Source organism: Meriones unguiculatus, chromosome 3 (genome assembly GCF_030254825.1).
Source record: "Meriones unguiculatus strain TT.TT164.6M chromosome 3, Bangor_MerUng_6.1, whole genome shotgun sequence".
Classification (NCBI taxonomy): Eukaryota; Metazoa; Chordata; class Mammalia; order Rodentia; family Muridae; genus Meriones; species Meriones unguiculatus.
In genome coordinates, this window is record NC_083351.1 from 163,790,086 (window position 1) to 163,807,764 (window position 17,679).

A 17,679-nucleotide genomic window follows, 5' to 3' on the forward strand; every position below is an offset into this window, starting at 1 on the left:
CAAATGCTGAAGACTTAAAGAACTTATTTGAAGGATAGCCCACACCTTTAATCCCCTGCACTTGGGAGGCAGAGGCAGGCAGGTCAAACAACTGTCACTCTGGTCTACAGAGTGAGTTCCAGGACAGCCAGAGATACACAGAAAAAAATGTCTCAAAAAAAAAACAAGACAAAAAAAAAAAAAAAAAAAAACCTCATTATTCAACAGCAGTCATTTTATTTACTGAAATCATATGCATATTCTTTCCAGTTTTAATTTGTCCATGAGCTACAACAGAACTTGTGAAACTACAAACCTGCACTCATTGCACATATCCACCTATATAGACACACAGCCATATTTACAAAAGATAACAGTGAAAAGTGAGATCTGAAGTATTTTATTCAACTACAAGTATATAGCAATGAAGAATATTTGTATACTTTGGTATAATAACCTTAGAGAAACGAAACATTTAGTTACTACTGCTTTTGTATTTCCAGTACAAATGTTAACATATTAAAAAGAACAAATGACATTTTAGTATTATGAGGATAATAATTTTGATCTCCTGATATCCTGAAATCATCTCCTAGACAAGCAAAAAAGCTATAGGCCATATATTTAAATGCACTCACTAGAATTAAACCAGAGTAAAATAAATTTAAGGTAATAAAAACCCACCTACCACAGCAGGTTTTGTTTGTTTCTGAGAGACTGGCAATGCTGTCAAATCTAGCACCAAAATCCTGAACACAAGTGATCACGCTAAGAACCCTTCCGAACCTAAGCAACAAGACCACACCCAGCAACAACCTTAGAGCTTCTACACAGCTCTCCAAACACTACCATAAAAAAAAATCAAAGTATTTGGGCATGGTGGTGCACGCCTTTAATCCCAGCACGTGGGAAGCACACAGGCTGGTGTATCTGTGATTTTGAGGCCAGCCTGGTCTACAAAGTGAGCCATGGTTGTTACACAGAGAACAATGTCTTATGAACAAAAACAACAACAACAAAAAAAAAAACAAGTAATGTGGGCTAGAGACAAGGCTCAGTAGTTAAGTGCACTACACATTCCTCAAAGGACCTGGGTATGAGTCCCAGGATCCACATAGTGGCTCAAACTGTAGTTCCTGAGGATGTAACATCTTCTTCTGGCCTTTGGAGGCATCAGGCTTGCAAGTGTATGCAGACAGGCAAAACACACATATAATACACACACACAGTAATAAATAAGCTTGAGCACTAAATGTTCAGGCCTACTATCTAAAAAGATAAAAGAAAATCAATGAATCTGTAAAGGATTGTAACACTGACTGTGACATTTTTTTCCACCTTCAAAAGTCACCACCATACCAAGGGTATCCAAATTCATTCTTTTTTTTTTTAAGGATTTATTTATTTTATGTGTGTTGCCCACATGTGTTTGTGTAAGGGTGGGAACTGGAGTTAATGACAGCTGTGATTTGCCACGTGAGTGCTGGAAGTTGAACCCAGGTCCTCTGGAAGAGCTGCCAGTGCTCTTAACCATTGAACCATCTCTCCAGTCCCACAAATTCATTCTTAAAGCCAGCAGCAACAGTATGCTAAAGAGTAACAGCCGAATCCCACAGAGTTTAGGAGGTCAGAGAGTATGATATAACTTCTACTGTAGTGACTGTACTTTTAGATATATCCTTGCATTCTGAAACAGGATTCAAAAAGATGAATTCTTTCTTTAAAGAGGGGGGGTGGGACTATGACCAATAAATTATTATCTGTTGAAATATCTATAGTAACTTAAATATAATGAGAAGATAAAAGAAGGTGCATAAATATGAACAAAAATGAAATGAACAGATGAAATAGTATTTTAAGTTAGCTTTAGAAAGTAAAAGAATTTGATTTAAAGTCAGAAATGACAGGTGCCAAATCTCTCCAAAAGTAGAAAAGAATAATCTTGACCAAAATCAATCAATCTGTACAAGGTAGGAGAAGAAAATAGACTGGCACTGGCAAACACACATACAACTTCAGACTGATGGAACAAGAGAGTTCACAGGAGGAGAATTCAGGTTCTAAGTCCGGGGAAAGGGCTTCTATAAATCCCTACATTGTAACGTATCACTATTAAGCCTAGCGAAAACCTACGAAGAAAACTGCAATTTATTCAAAATGAGAGGTTTTCTTTCTCATACACTAAATTCTCAGTACAAGCATGGCTGAAAGATATAGGAGTGTAATATAACAATATCCTTATAACATAGCAGGATAAACACCACTGGTGGGAAAAAATAGGTGTTCAAGGCCTATAGGATTGCTAAGTAAGTTAAGGCACTTGCAGCCAAGACTGAAGAGCAGAGTTCCATTAACAGAACAATCACGCTGGGAGGAGAGAACTGCTCTCTGACTTCCCTATGTTCAGCGTGACACACTATTCCAGCCCTAAAATTAATAATTTATCCATGTATGTAGTGTTCACATAGTTTCTATGAACTATGAAAATCAACTCTGCTTAACCTTACAGCTGCACGAAAAAAGTATATAATCTACTTTCAGGAATCATGAAACTTCTTGAGGGGTGAAAAAAATCACAAAGACTTGGAAATTTGGGCTCACCAGGTAAAACTACAAGTAAGCCAAGCTTGACAACTTGAGCTCAATCCCTGAGATCTACAGTTACCCTCTGGGCTCCACAGGCTCACTGTGGCACATGTGTACCTAATCTCCCTTACACACACACATATAAAAATTTTACATTTAAAATTGCCAGGTTATGCTCAGATTCTTCCCTTTTTAATTCTAAAAGGTTTAATGTATACTTGGAGAAAGGAGAGCTAACTGTAAAATCTTATATGGGGAAAGGAAAATGTTCTTTTCGTTGATTAAACACATACTATTGACATTCTATATTCAAGTGTTTAATACTGTATTTATCTTTTAACGAATGGGTACAAATAGTCAATAATATGAGTAAAGGAATATAATTATAGTGTAGGGGAGTGGTAGTATGAAGGGCTACAGAAAATTACGAGAAAAATCATGAAACTTGTCCTGTAACACTGTTAACCTTTCCTTCATCAGAAGGCCATAGGAGTAGCTCCACGATACAGAGCTTTCCCAGTATGCACCCAAGTCATAGGTGCAATCCCAGAGTGGTAAAATATAGACATATTCAATATTCCTTTTCAAACTGGAAAGATTTGGGTTCTGATCCTAATACATATAGAATGATATATAAGATTTAATCTTGTGAATCATCAAAAATAACAGCCTCTTAATCAAAATTAAACTAGACTATTCATGTATACCTCCTTACCATGTTTTAAATTGAAATAGTTCCAATTAAAAACTAAAATGTGTTTGCATTGATATCTAACACATTTTATTACATAATTTCAATAAATTATTCTGGTCATAACCAAGTTTAGAACATAAATACTTTTAGTGATCAAAATAAAAAAATTGAATAATATTTAAATTTTTGCAATACTAGAAACTGAATTTAGGTCCTTGTTCACATACTAGGCTAGGACTGAGCCCTGCCCTCAGCCTTTTCAATTATTTTCCTTAAATGAAACACATAGTTTTCACAAAGAGTAAACAAACGCCATTAGTTTACCCCTAAAAATGTATCAAATGTAATGAATGACAAATATTCAAATGTAATCAAGTATGACAACTTTATTACATTTAAAGTATTGTAGATGTGTTGTCAGAACTAAGTATTCCATAAAAAGATGATGCAACCAATTTTTTATTTACTACCTTTATGAGAACGTCATACATGAGCACTGCATTTCCAACCACTCCTATCCCTAACTCGGTAACCTTCACTCTTCCAGGGCCTATCCCAAGATCATGATCTAATCTTTACTTATTATTAATTACTAAATTATCACACACATACACACTTATGCACATAAATGTTCATGCACAACCAATTGTGCCATTTAGCTTTGCTCATATATAAAGTGGAAGATTGTCCCTCGAGGAGAATGATTCTCCCTACATTAAACTCTTGTCCAATCTAAAGACAGAAAACTGGGAAAAAAATTTAAGGGCCTTAGACATAAACCACAGGTCTAATTCAGTGTTACAATTAAGAGAAAAGCTAGAATCTTTATTTAAATGGCAGGTTTCTCAGTATGTAGTATAGAGAGGATCAGTTAAACCTGAGGACCACTCATTCACTGCTCTTTCTACCAAATTCAATGCTAAAGTAATAAGAAGCTGTATGTTCACAGAGCTCTAGAAAGTCTAACTTTAAGCTTACTTAGAAATCAAGGAAATAAATAAATGCATTACTAACAACTAAAAGTAATACAATCAAACATTTTAGGGCCTTACTGCAATATGAAATATGAATTATCTCCTATGAAGTACTGTTCTTTGACTAAATTCTATTCATTTGTCTTTGGGTACACATATGCCACACACAGTGCATATGTAGAAGCCAGAGGACAACCTGCAGGTGTCACTCGTCTCCTTTTATCATACGGGTTCCTGGGATCAAAATCAGGCTTGGCAGCAAATGTCTTTTAACCTACCGAACCGTCTCACCAGCCCTCCTATGAGGTGTTGACACCACCGTTACCCTAATAAATAATAACCTTCTAAGGCTTTTAGAAATAACTCAGTTTTGAAGATAGTAGTACGGTACACCAGAAAACTAACCCTTTTTTCAACCTAGGCACTACAGGTGTTTTGGATGAAATACCTTTACTCACCAGATGCCAGCAGTAATCTTCTCTAGTTTCTATTTGGACAACCAAAAACAGTCAAATCTTTCCTTGGAAGAGTAAAGATAAAACTATCCTCTCAGCACCCCAAAATTCTCATAGGAGGTTGAGACCTCCTAAGTTAAAGAGAAGCAAACACAAATCTGAAATGTGGAACCATTTTTTCCCACTAAGCAGAAGGGGAGCAAAGATTAAAGAACTCAGAATTCTAAGTTAACAAGAGTTGAGCAACAACAATCATAATACAGATCCTATCTGAAACCTGGCTCAAGAAAAGCAAACAAGACAATGTACTGAGGATCTGGAAATATAAAGACATTAGTCTGGCTATGTAAGAGGATATACTTTTTTTTTCCTGAGATAGTTTCATGTATGGCCTCAAACTTACTACGCAGCCAAAGAAGATCCTCAACCTCGGATATTCCTATATCCACCTAAGGGCTGAGATTACAGATGTGTACCACATCCATATGGAACACTAAGGATCAAACGCAGAGCTCTGTGCATGCTAGGCAAGCAGCACTCCACCAAATAAGCCCATCTCCAGCTCTCGAAAATTCTCAATGCTGAATTACAACTACACACATACTTAAAGGCATTTTTGGACTGGTCTTTTTTTGTACTTGTTAAAGCCTTTGGCTTCACTGCAAAGACTACTTCAGTTTTATTTTGACTTGACAATCAAGTTTTACCTCTATTCGGTAATCATAATTTATATTTATATATTTTTTATGTATTAATATTTTACATATTGGTTAACACACACACACACACTCACAAATGGGACAGGGTTTCTATGTGTAGTCCTGGCTGTCCTGGAACTCATTCTGTAGACCATGCTGGCCTCAAACTTTAAGATTCACTTGCCTCTGCCTCCCAAGTGCTAGAATTAAAAAGACTTGTGCACCACTGCCCAGGTTCACTAATATTTATATTGCAGAGTAAAATTATTATCACATTCTCCCCAACGTAAAGTCAATGTAAGTAACCAACATAGTTAAATAAAAACCAAGATATTTTAACAACGGTAAAAGCCAAATAGATGTTTATACCAGTAGTGATATTCCAAATCCTTTTACACGCAGAACAGAAAGACAGAAAGTGATATGGCAATTAGAAGTTGCAAAACAATCTGGACCAGCTTGAACAATTTCAATTAACTTTTTTTCTCAAAATATAGGCACTAACCTTATAGATAAATCCAAAGGATAACGAAATAGTGTATTTTAACTATATACCAACTCCACTAAACAAACATCTTCCACCAATCACACCGTGTGCAAAGCAATAAGCTAGTTATTTGCAACAGAGGCACAGAAGCAGTTTTTACTATAATCACTGCCTTTCAAAAATATAGAATACAAAAAGTCAAACAAGTTATGAAATGTATTTTTAAAAAGACTAAATAGACAGGAAGACACTGATGATAGAGGAAAAAGACAATTCTCTATAAGCATGGTAAAAAGAGCAATGCTTAGAGAATAGGGTACTTTAATACAGTGCTGAAATTTTCATAATTTATAAAATCTACTGAAAGATTTTACTTAAGCAAAGTTTCAGAAACATAATTAAGAGCACACTCAAACAGTTCTTCTAGGTGATGCTTATTAAGAACTTATTTCAATAAATCAAGTATAAAATGATGAGAGATTATGATAGGAAGGAAGCTTAGGCTATGACAATAAGCATATTTAAACTGGGACTACCAGCTCAACATTCTGCACTCCTCTTGTCACTACCGTCCACCAATTATTACTAATTTAGCTCTTCCATAAACTCTCCTGGCAAAGTTCTGGACTTTAATCCAAAAATGTAGATTTCAAGAAAAGTTACTTTGCTGAGACTACAGCCATGCCCTGCTGCACGATACCCACCTACAAATGCCCTTCAGAACAAACGATTCTGAATTTGTTCCATAACCAAAAAGCATCTAGATGTCTTTCATGAATTTTTTTTATAACTGTACTTTTGGTAATCAGTTATTTGACTCATATAATCAATTTGATAATTTAAATGAAAAAAATGGTTTATTTACACCTCTAGTAACTATTTATATAATACCTACTAAACATAAAGCTTTCAGTTATTTGAAGCTGTGATTATGAACTGAACTTAAGCTCAGATTTCCTATTTAGTGATATTCACATGAAAGATTAAATAATCATAAAACATGTTCCTGAACACTGATAGACTTTATCATTAAGAAAATATCTTTTGCATATAAAAGATATTAAAAAGCAGCACGAAATGATAGATATAAAATTTAAGGAACAAAGGCCAGACACAATAGTGCATACATTCGGGAGGCAGAGGCAGGATCTTTCTGAGTTCAAGGCCAGCCTGGTTTACAAAGTGAATTCCAGTATAGCCTCGGGTGTTACAGAGAAGCCATGTTTCCAAAAAACAAATTAGAGAGAGACAGAGACAGGGAGAAAGACAGAAACAGAGACAGAAAGTTTAAGGAATCCAAATCTAGGACAATGTCATCACAGTGGCTGATTGCTAGGGAAAACACATAATGCCCTGAAACATACTAGGCAATAAAGTTTCACTACTGAACTAGCCTACAAACCCCTGATAAACTCTTTTATCCTAACTCCTTCTGTCTCTCAAGCACAGAAAAAAAGATTTAACCTTTCCAGTTCTCTACAGTAAAGCAGATTCACTGTAAATAAAAGTATTTATAATTAGTCAATTTATATTTGTCCCCAAACTGTAAGAGTGAGTAAAATATTAAAAGTGCTAAGCAAGTTAATCATGATTTTTCAGCCGCAAAATACTTTCAAAACACTTGAAATCTTCCTTATAAATTCAATGGAGCCAAGATGGCTCAGCCTGCAGAAGCCTGACAGCTCAAGTTCAAACCTCAGAATCCATGTAAAAGTCGGAGAAAACAACTCCACAAAGCTATCCTCTGCCTTCTACATACGTAACAGACCACTAATGTACCCACACACATCACACCTATGCAAACACACACAAATATCTTATATATTAAATATGTAATTATATATAAATTTTGTTTATACATAAATTATTTATATAAATATAATTTTTCTTCCTCTCTCCTTTCAGCCACTGCCATGCTATCCAGACTGAGATGACCGGGAAATTCCAGGGCTACAGGAACAACAGTAAGCATCACAAGCACAAGATGGTGGGGCTGGCGGCATGCACCACAACATCAACTTCAACGATCATCATCCAGGTTTTGGGAAAGTTGGTATGACGCATTAACACTTAAGGAGAAACTAGAACTTCTGACCAACTGTCAACCTGTCCAAATTGTAGACAACGGTCAGGGAACAGACTCATGTACATGCTGTAAAAAACAAAGCTGGATGGAGCTGCTCCTATCACTGAAATAGGGCAACAAACCTACGGCCAGTTCGAGGGAAGAGAAGGCTACCTAAGAGCAAGTCATCATGAATGCTAAATTCTTCAGTAGAAGAGCTGAGGAGAAAAAAAAAAAATCAAGGATGTTGAAGGTGCCCTTGTCCTGGTGGATTGAAGTCACAAAGTGCTGTTTATTAAAGGCTAACATTTTTCATGTGAGCTGAGTGTAGGTTCTTTGGTGATGGGTAGGCTGGTAACAGTCACAGTACATGGTGGATAGACATAGCCCACCGTCACATCTCAAACACCCAGGATCAACCAGTTCCAGGATCACCAGCAGTTCCCAACCACCTAAAACTTCAGGTCCACCCAGAATTCCTCTAGCTTCTTCGGCTCTCACACTCACATGCACATATCCATACCAGACACATATACATGTTGATTTTTTAAAGAGGGGTGGGAGACTTCTAACATTTTTTTAGAAATTAATGATTAGTATGACTCATGGTTTTGAGAAGTTAGCAAAATGAAAGTGAACGTGACTTCAAATAATTTCAAAAGTATGGGCACAAATCAAGTCTAGTCCTATAACTTTACAGGACTATTTACATCATAAATATTAGTTACACAGTTACTAAGATCTACTACATAAGAATGTAGTCTTAACATTGCCTTTTTGATAGAACTGACACAAAAACTTGACTTCTATTTAAGCTTCAAGATGCTTTTCTATCCAAAGCTCAGTATAAAACCACTAATATCATCTACAATTAAATTTTTAAAAATTATAAAGTTTATACAGTAGACAAATCATTTTTAAAAAAACAAGACCAATTGTTTGGTCTAAAATTTACAAGTTAATTTTTCTATAATATACTTAACATTGAAAGTCACACACACAAACACACTTTAAGATAACAGAATTTTTTAAAGAAAAAGGATTGAAAACTGAGCAATGAAATAGCAACTACAACCAAAAGCTATTAGTATTAACTATAAAATAACCTAAGGCAGAAAATATTAAATAAAAAGAATATTTTGTAAAGGTAGATGATAATAGGCACATCTATGGTGGTTCAGTCATAAACATACAATAACAAAAAACCTACTAGATGTATATACAGCTAAAAATTTTTCCATATACATCTCAAAGAAAATGATGAATACACATTATGCAATGATACTGAGGATTCGGGAATAAAATTAACTAGAATATTTTAAAGTAAAATGTAAATTACAGAGAAAGGAATTCAATGGATTTGAAAGACACGACTCTGAAATTTATGTATATATGAGGTTATGTTCTTGGTCCAGAAAAAAAAGAAATGGAATATTAAATATTAATAGCATGGTATTTTACTTGAAAAAATTTTAAAGTCCACTAATTAAAAATAGAATAAAAATCTAAACAGAAATTATTTCCTATAAGATCTGACCATAATTTTTTTCTTTGCTGTAAATGTAAGATTTTTAAAATTACAAATCAAGATGTATAAAACTGATTTACTTCTGGGACAATTTTAGCAAAAGCAAGTACGCCTATGTCAAGTGTAGTAGACTGGGTGACAAAGAACATGCATGAAAAAGTACGCATCAACAAATGGAAAAGCTTAAGAGAAATGGATGGCATTCTATTCAAAGTTGTTATTAAAACTGCATTATCATAATTTTTTAAAAAACAGATTATCTTAATTACAAAAGCCAGAAAATACATGAGAAAACTACCAAGCTATCATAAACAACCCTATGAACAAACCCAAACAGGAGTCACACATATAAAAGTAAATTTAACACACCTAACATTTAAATAATTCACTGACAAATTATGTCAATACTATAAAAAAGAAAAGGCATTCATAAGAAAGAATACGTAAAAAAATCCAGAAGCACTAATTTTGTTTTCTTCCTGTATGGCCTGCTTCCTCCTATGCTTACATGCTTCACACCTTCTAGCTTTACTATACTTTCTCAAGCCATATGCCAAGGAGGTGTTCTCGACTCTCTACGGCCCCATCCATCCTCGAATTTCCTAACATCACAGCCTGAAAACCCCACCTTCTCACTTACTTGCTGTTTCTCTTCTCCACGCAAGAAAGGACTCTTTTTTAAACCTATACAAATAACTTGTCATTGTGGCTGTAACTGTCCTATCATTAACTTATGGAAGTTTCTGGCACTATCTAAATATATCCTTGAAGGAATATTTAAAATACAATAAAATAAGATCAACAATTGTAAACATATAATTCATCACATTAAATATCACAGGTGAAAAAGAACATAAGTCATCTCAACAAAACTGTATGGTTAAATTAAGTATCTATTGCCAGGCATGGTAGCATACACCTTTAATCCCAGCACTCAGGAGGGAGAGAGACCTGAGTTCAAAGTCAGCCGGGACTATGATGAGAACTTCTCATAAAATAAAATAGCCGCGGCCATAAAAGTACCTGTTAAGTCAGAAAAGAGATTTGCCCTGTTTTCTATTAAAAAATCAGTATACATAATATTCAAAATGAAAAGCATTTAATTTAAATTAAGAATAAAACACATCAGAAAGAACAGTGGCTGTTCTGAAAACCTACCCAATAAAGACCAGAAAAATGTAACAAAACACTGGTAAGCTTAACTACTGAGAAAGGAACAAAAGTTTACAGAAAACATAATTACCCTTCCAGCAAAAGCTAAATAAACGGTAAGACCAAAATGAAAAAAATTAATAGGCTTCCTATATAACAGCAATAGCTCATTAGAAAATATTTTTAAAGATATAATTCACAGTAACAACAAAAACTAGAGATATTCAGGAAAATATCTAACAAAAAAAGGTGTGTAAGATCTATGAAATAAATTTAAAAAAAAAAACCTATAGAACTGTACTGTAGAACATAAAAGAACACCTAAAGAAACGGAGAGGCATACCATGGTCCTGGATGGGAAGATTCAATAGTGTAAAGATGTCAATTCTCCCCAAATTAATCTGTAAATTCAATGCACTTCCAATCAAAATCCCAAAGGGATTTTTAATGGAACTTGACATGTTGACTCTAAAGTTCATCTGGAAGAGAAAATACACAAAAATTGCCAAAAAAATTTTTGGAAAAAGACAATGGGGAGGGGGGCCCTATCAGCTGTCAAATATAATATGAAATGAAAGTAATCAAAACTGTCGAGTACTAAATGCACAGCACACGTATTTGGGACTTAAATATGATCAAGGTGATTTTCATGTTAGTGGAAGAAAAGAACATATCAACCAATTTATTTTGGGAGAAATGATTATGAAGCTAGAAAAATTAACAAGGCCCCTACCATGATTATTAAAAGAAAGTTCAGATGAATTAGAATCCACTAGCAACATAAGTAAAACTATATTGCAAAAGAGAATGTAAGGAACTAGAGTGCTCAATACACTGAGAAGACGACTCTCTGAGAAAGGCACGTGAGAAGATGGTAAAATTCTGACAGCATTTAAAAAAAAAAAAAACACTAAAAATGCCACAAAGTAAAAAACTTTATTGGGTAAGTAAAAATATCACAAAATTATAACTTGTTAAGTTAGTAAGTGAATCAAAGAAATTTTAAAATGTTACTAGGAATAAAATGGATAAAATTTTATGAATAATTTTTAACGGAAATATAATGCCAGTAAATATGGTCAATTTTACTAAAATCAGATTAATATAAATTAAAATAAAGTGTACTATCTACCCACTGGAAATAATAACTAAAAGTTGAGGGTGATAATAGAATATAAAAATTCAACAATCAGAATTAAAATTTTTTTAAGAATCTGATCTACAAAAGTATTTGCACATGTAAGTAAAGAAATACGTACATGGTTGTTCATTACAACATTGACCTAACAAAAACAAAAGACTATAAATTACCTTCATATATATCAGTGAAATAATGGTTAAGTGAATTAACAATGAGGTAATAGGTGCTATGGCTGTGGCTCAGATGTAAGGTACTTACCTAGCACACTCAAGGTTCAGCCCTCCAGCCCTCAAAAATCAAAGTACCTGCCACTGCTTCATCCCTTTCAGCCTGCAGTACTTCATGAACTTAATGGCTCCTTTCAATTTCTGTCCTCCTCTCACTTGAAGATAACAGAAACCCTACTTCCTTGCATTACAACAGAACCTTAACATTAAAAATAATATACAAAAACATAAACCAAATTACTGTATGAATGAGCACTGAAGCACAAAGGTTTCTATATTATTACGTATCTATATTTATATTACATAGTAAAGCTAAGCTGCAGAAAATGCAGGTATCTTATCTATGTTTTAAACATAAAATGTATACTTGTGCAAGTATACACATAAGCAAGCCAAGGCTGATAAACCAAGGTTATTAACAGATAATCAAGGAATAAAACCCAATCCCTGAAATTCTGTCTTTTAGTTATCTATACTTTTCTGTACTGCTTACCTTAAAAATAAACTGGGGCTAGCAAGTAATAGCACTTACGACTCATTCAGAGGCCCCAGACTCAGTCCCCAGAAGCCCTGTGGCCTCTCACAGTCATCGGTAACTCCAGTCGAGGGGATGTGATGCCCTCCTCTAAACAATACATGCATGTGATGCACTTACAAAAATGCAGGCAAAACACTAGTGTACACAGAACAGCAGTCAATAAATATTTAAACCAACTTAAAAAAAAAATGACCATGCAGTTTTCTATTGTGTGGTTTCAGCAAATAAGAAACACCCAACTTGAGCACTAAAGAATCAAGGTAGAACATAGTCACACATGCTTATGATCCTAACATTGAGGAACTGTTAGTTTCAGGCCTGAGTGAGCTACACAGACACATCTCATTACCTCCTCCAACCTAACCTCATGGCTCCCAATTCAGAATTATCCAACTATTTCTATAAGTTTAGCAAAAAATGTCAATAGCTAGTATCACAGTTCATATGATTTGAGATATAGAAGATTAACTTTTAAACATGCTGCTACGTGTTATTTACTTAAAGGTGTGTGTGTGTATATATGTATGTATGTATGTATATATAGGTGATTTTAGTATGTTTATATTTGTTTATATTTTAGTGTGTGTATACACACACACACACACACACACGTATGTATATAAAACTTTTGTTAGTTTGTTTGCTTCTGTTTTCTAGAAAGAGTCTAAGGCAGTCCCAGGATGGCCTTGAACTCAGTATACAGCTGCTAATGGTCTTGGACACTGTATCTTCAGCCAACATCTTCAAGTGTACCACCACATAGAGCTGCTTAATTAACTGTTTTTATTCTTATGAGACAGGTTCTCTCTATGTAGTTCTGGCTGCCCTGGAACTCACTATATACAACAGGATGGCCCTGAAGACAGAGATCCTCCTGTCTTGAGGGCTTGGATTAATGGTATGCACCACCACACCCAACTTCCTAATTATTTTTAAATGAAGAAAATTTTGGTATCAAATCAAGTAGTTTTAAATATTTATTTTTTTATTTTGTATGGACTGGTGTTTTGCCTACATGTATACCTGTGTGAGGGTGTCGGGTCCCCTGGACCTTAAGGTACAGATAATTATGAGCTGTGCTGCAGGTGCTGTGTTTTGAACCTGGGTCCTCTGGAAGAGCAGTCAGTGCTCTTAACCACTAAGCCATCTCGTCAGCCCCACACCGCCAATCAATTACTGTTAAGACTCAGTTGACTCAATGCTATTCCCAAGGTTAAAGGTTAAAAAAAAAGTATTAAGTTCTCTATTCATTTTATTTCTCCCTCTATATTCAATAAATATTCTAGGAAGGTTTATTACACAGATAAAGTGTGCCTATTACATTTCTTTCCTAGTTTTTATTGTTTGTTTGTTTTTTTTTCATTGCTGACCTGTATGAATTCTGAATATTCTAGGTACAAGCTATTTCTTGGTCATGTGTTTGCCATGTGTTTTTTAACTGGTGGGTTCTCTTTTAAGCATTTTTCTCAGTAGCTTCTAAAAAACAGGTTTTTAGATTTGTTAAAGTCCAAATTCCTCATTTTCTTTTATATTTGGACTGTATTCTATACTTACTAATCCAAGGTCATAAAGATTTTTCTCCCATGTTTTTTTCCTAGAATGTGTCATGTCCTGACTTTTACAACTACATTCATGATTCATTGGGTGAATTTTGACATATACAAGATTTGAGCTACCCTTTCTTTCTATTAAAAAAAAAGAGAGAAAGACTTGAACATTTTGGCACCACTGTTTATGAAAATGATTTTTCTTACTGAATCGCACTGGCACCTCTGTCAAAACCCAACTGATCCTGAGCATTATAAATCTTCTCTAGAATTTCAAACTAATTCATTAAAGTATGTTTCTCCTTTTCTCAATACTGTAGCAAACCATCTTAAAAAGTGTATCTTGCCCAAAGTTTGGCTATAAGTCTCAGGATCTGCCTCAATACCCTGCAGGGTAGAGCCTTTCAGAGGCCCTCTTGGTAGGCTCCTGTCCTGTTCCTGTTTTCTCCCTCCTCCAATATCCATCCTCTTTGCCTTTCTGAATGAGGATTGAGCATCTTAGCCAGAGTCCTCCTTCCTGATTAGCTTCCATAGGTGTTCAGATTTTAGTATGTTTATCCTATATTATATAGCTAATATCCACTTATGAGTGAGTATATACCCTGTTTGTCTTTCTGCTTCTGGGATACCTCATTCCGGATGATCTTTTCCAGTTCCCACCAATTCCCGGCAAACTTCATGATTTCCTTGTTGTTGTTGTTTGTTGTTGTTGTTTTTGTTTGTTTGTTTTTTATCACTGAGTGATATTCCATTGTGTAGATAAACCACAATTTCTGTATCCATTCCTCAACTGAGGGACATCTGGGCTGTTTCCAGCTTCTGGCTATTACAAATAAAGCTGCTACAAACATGGTTGAGCAATGACCTTGTTGTATACTTGACCATCTTTTGGGTATATGCCTAGGAGTGGTATAGCTGGAACTTGAGGAAGCGCTATTCCTAATTGTCTGAAAAAGCAGCAGCCTCATTTCCAAAGTAGTTAGTACTTTCTCCAAGAAACATTTCACATGAATGAAATATTAGTAGCTTTCTACAACTTAAGGGTTTTTGTTATTCACTTGGTACTTTGGAGGAAGGAGGTTTTCAAATCAGTAACATAGCCCTAGAAATTATAATATGGGGGTGGGGGGAGACACAGTGTGCTATGAAACAGGATCTTAACATGTAGCCTTGAAGACCAATCTGGCTTCAAACTCACAGAGATCTGCCTGCCTCTGCTTCCAAGTGCTGAAATTTAAGGCATGTGGCACCACGTTGGGCTTAGAAAGGTGCACTATACTTTGCAGAGTATCAGTAACTCACTTGTTTTTCTTCTACTTTGAAAGAAAATGATTGTATGTATGTGCATGTATGCACAATGTGTATATGAGAATGCAGGCCATATGTAGTACATGAGTAGAGTTTATATGAAAACTTTGTAGAATTGCATCTTTTCTTCCACCTTTCTGTCACATCCAGATAGCAAACCCACATCTCCAGGTTGAGTGCCTTCACCTACTGAGCTATTCTGCCAGCACAATAATCCTATATACTTTTTCTAAAAAGATGACATTATAATCATGAAAATTTGTGCTTAAAAAGCCCATCAATGCAAGTGGAGTATATCAGTTTTCCAGTGACACCACTGTGGTATGCTGACAGACAAGTAGCAATGGAGCAAAGTTGTAAACAGTGAGTGTCTATATCAAAGTTTTGTGTTTATCCTAAAGACAAGGTTATTTTTCAACTGTCCTAAGCAAATGTAACGTGAGAATAGCTCAAAATACAAAGGTTGTCACTTATTTTATCAAAAGAATTCTCTTAGGTGACCTAAACAGGTATGCTCTGCTTAATATGGACATGGGCATCACCAATGAAATATATAACTTCTGGTTGTTAGAGCTGCTATCATACTGACTTCTATTTCTACCAAGCACTTCACATCTCAACTTTATACATATAATGCAACTTAACTTTAAGTAGCATTTATATTTTACAGTTAAAATATATGAAAAATTAATATATTCAAATTTAAAAGATCTATAACATTTTTCATTTACCCAATGTTCTATTTGTTTGTGGCTATTCAGAAACAAATACGTATTAAGTACTACTCTTTAAACATAGTTCACAGCTACTAAAAGGAAAGAAAAGCAAATTATTACAGTACTACATCATGGTTTATATTCTTAACCATACATTGAATACTGTTCACATTACAGAAATCAACGTACTGAGAATTGGGTGTGGAGACAGGAAAAAGGTGAGCTAAAGAACAAAGATTATGAAAAAAGTCTTATGGAAACAAACTTGTTTGTAAGTTAATTAGAAAATATAGTTTAAAACAACAACAAAAAAAAAGGAGTTTGAATGGAGCTATCCTACATAGTGCTATTAAATGACAATCTTAGTGTCAGGCATAAAATAAATACCTCCCTACACATCACTGGTCAGAGAGACTCCCTCAAACATGGGTGAACTTGGATCCGGATGTGTACCCGTGCAAGTGCACTGCATGTACAGAAATGAAGGGGAAGAACATGGGAGAAAACTCCAGGGAGGTAACAAGTCATGCTCCTCTTCCCTTCACCTCATGTCAATCTTTTATGTAACTGTCTCACTTGCTGATTTCCTTATAGAGATTACCATTATGCCTACTGCCTTTCAATCCCCTCTCCTTCAAAATATCAATTGTGGAGGCATTTCTTAGAAATTTTATAATTATACTTTCCTCTGTATGGAATTTACTATGATCACCTGAACATTCAAGTACCTGCTCAATTTGCCACTAAATCCCTACAAAGAATTCCTCTTCTTTGTCCCTGTATGATCAAGCTTTAGATTCACAATAGTACACTGAAGAGTAAATTGTTAATTCATACTCTTAGTATATTAAAGGGGTATTCACTTGTCTAGCTACATATTGTCAGTCTTGTCAAATAAAATATAAACTTCATGAAAGTAGAAGCTTCATCTGACAGCTGGCTGTAGTTCAAGCCAAAACACAAGAAGCCCAGAGGGTAGTTTGTTGAGTGTTTATAACTTCACTAAAGGCATAACTTTAGTTGCAGATTCTTTCCATGTCTCCTGTGGTATTTTTTTTCCCCTCACTAAAAGTTTCTATGAACAGATGAAATAAGTTCTATCACACTATAATTTTCCATCACTTTATTCTTTTACAAAACTAGAAAACATAATTATTAATTGTTCTTGTTAAGAGTGATTTCCTTATATTGTTATTATATTTCATGAAAACTATGTTTTACAGGGATAACTAAAAGAGAAATACTGAAGAGTTTTAGTTTCTTTTTTTTTTTTTTAAGGATTTTTTTAAAGATTTTATTTATTTATTATATATACACCAGATCTCATTATGCACCAGAACTCAATACAGATGGCTGGGAGCCACCATGTGGTTGCTGGGAATTGAACTCAGGACCTTCGGAAGAGCGGTCAGTGCTCTTAACCTCTGAGCCATCTCTCCAGCCCCCAAGTTTTAGTTTCTATTGGAACTAGTTAGGAAACAAATTGGATACCAATTACAAAGTGAAATAAAAAAACTGTGTCTGAATTCTTTAAATACTAAAATTGTCTATTTTAACAGACCATGAAATATTGCTTCTGAAAAA

The 17,679-nt window shown here is 34.7% G+C and overlaps 1 protein-coding gene across 7 annotated transcripts in view; it reads right to left on the reverse strand.

Moving 5' to 3' along the window:
* Positions 1-17,679, reverse strand: part of Ankrd17 (ankyrin repeat domain 17) — a 131,885-nt gene that overhangs the window by 75,500 nt on the left and 38,706 nt on the right. The window contains exon 1 of one of the 7 annotated variants that reach the window (XM_060380918.1): positions 10,962-11,070. The exons of the other annotated variants lie outside the window; for them this stretch is intronic. Within the exon in view, the coding sequence (XP_060236901.1) occupies positions 10,962-10,964 (3 nt within the window). The 5' untranslated portion in view covers positions 10,965-11,070. Of the gene's footprint in view, positions 1-10,961; positions 11,071-17,679 lie in introns of those variants that run through there. 7 annotated transcript variants of the gene reach the window in all.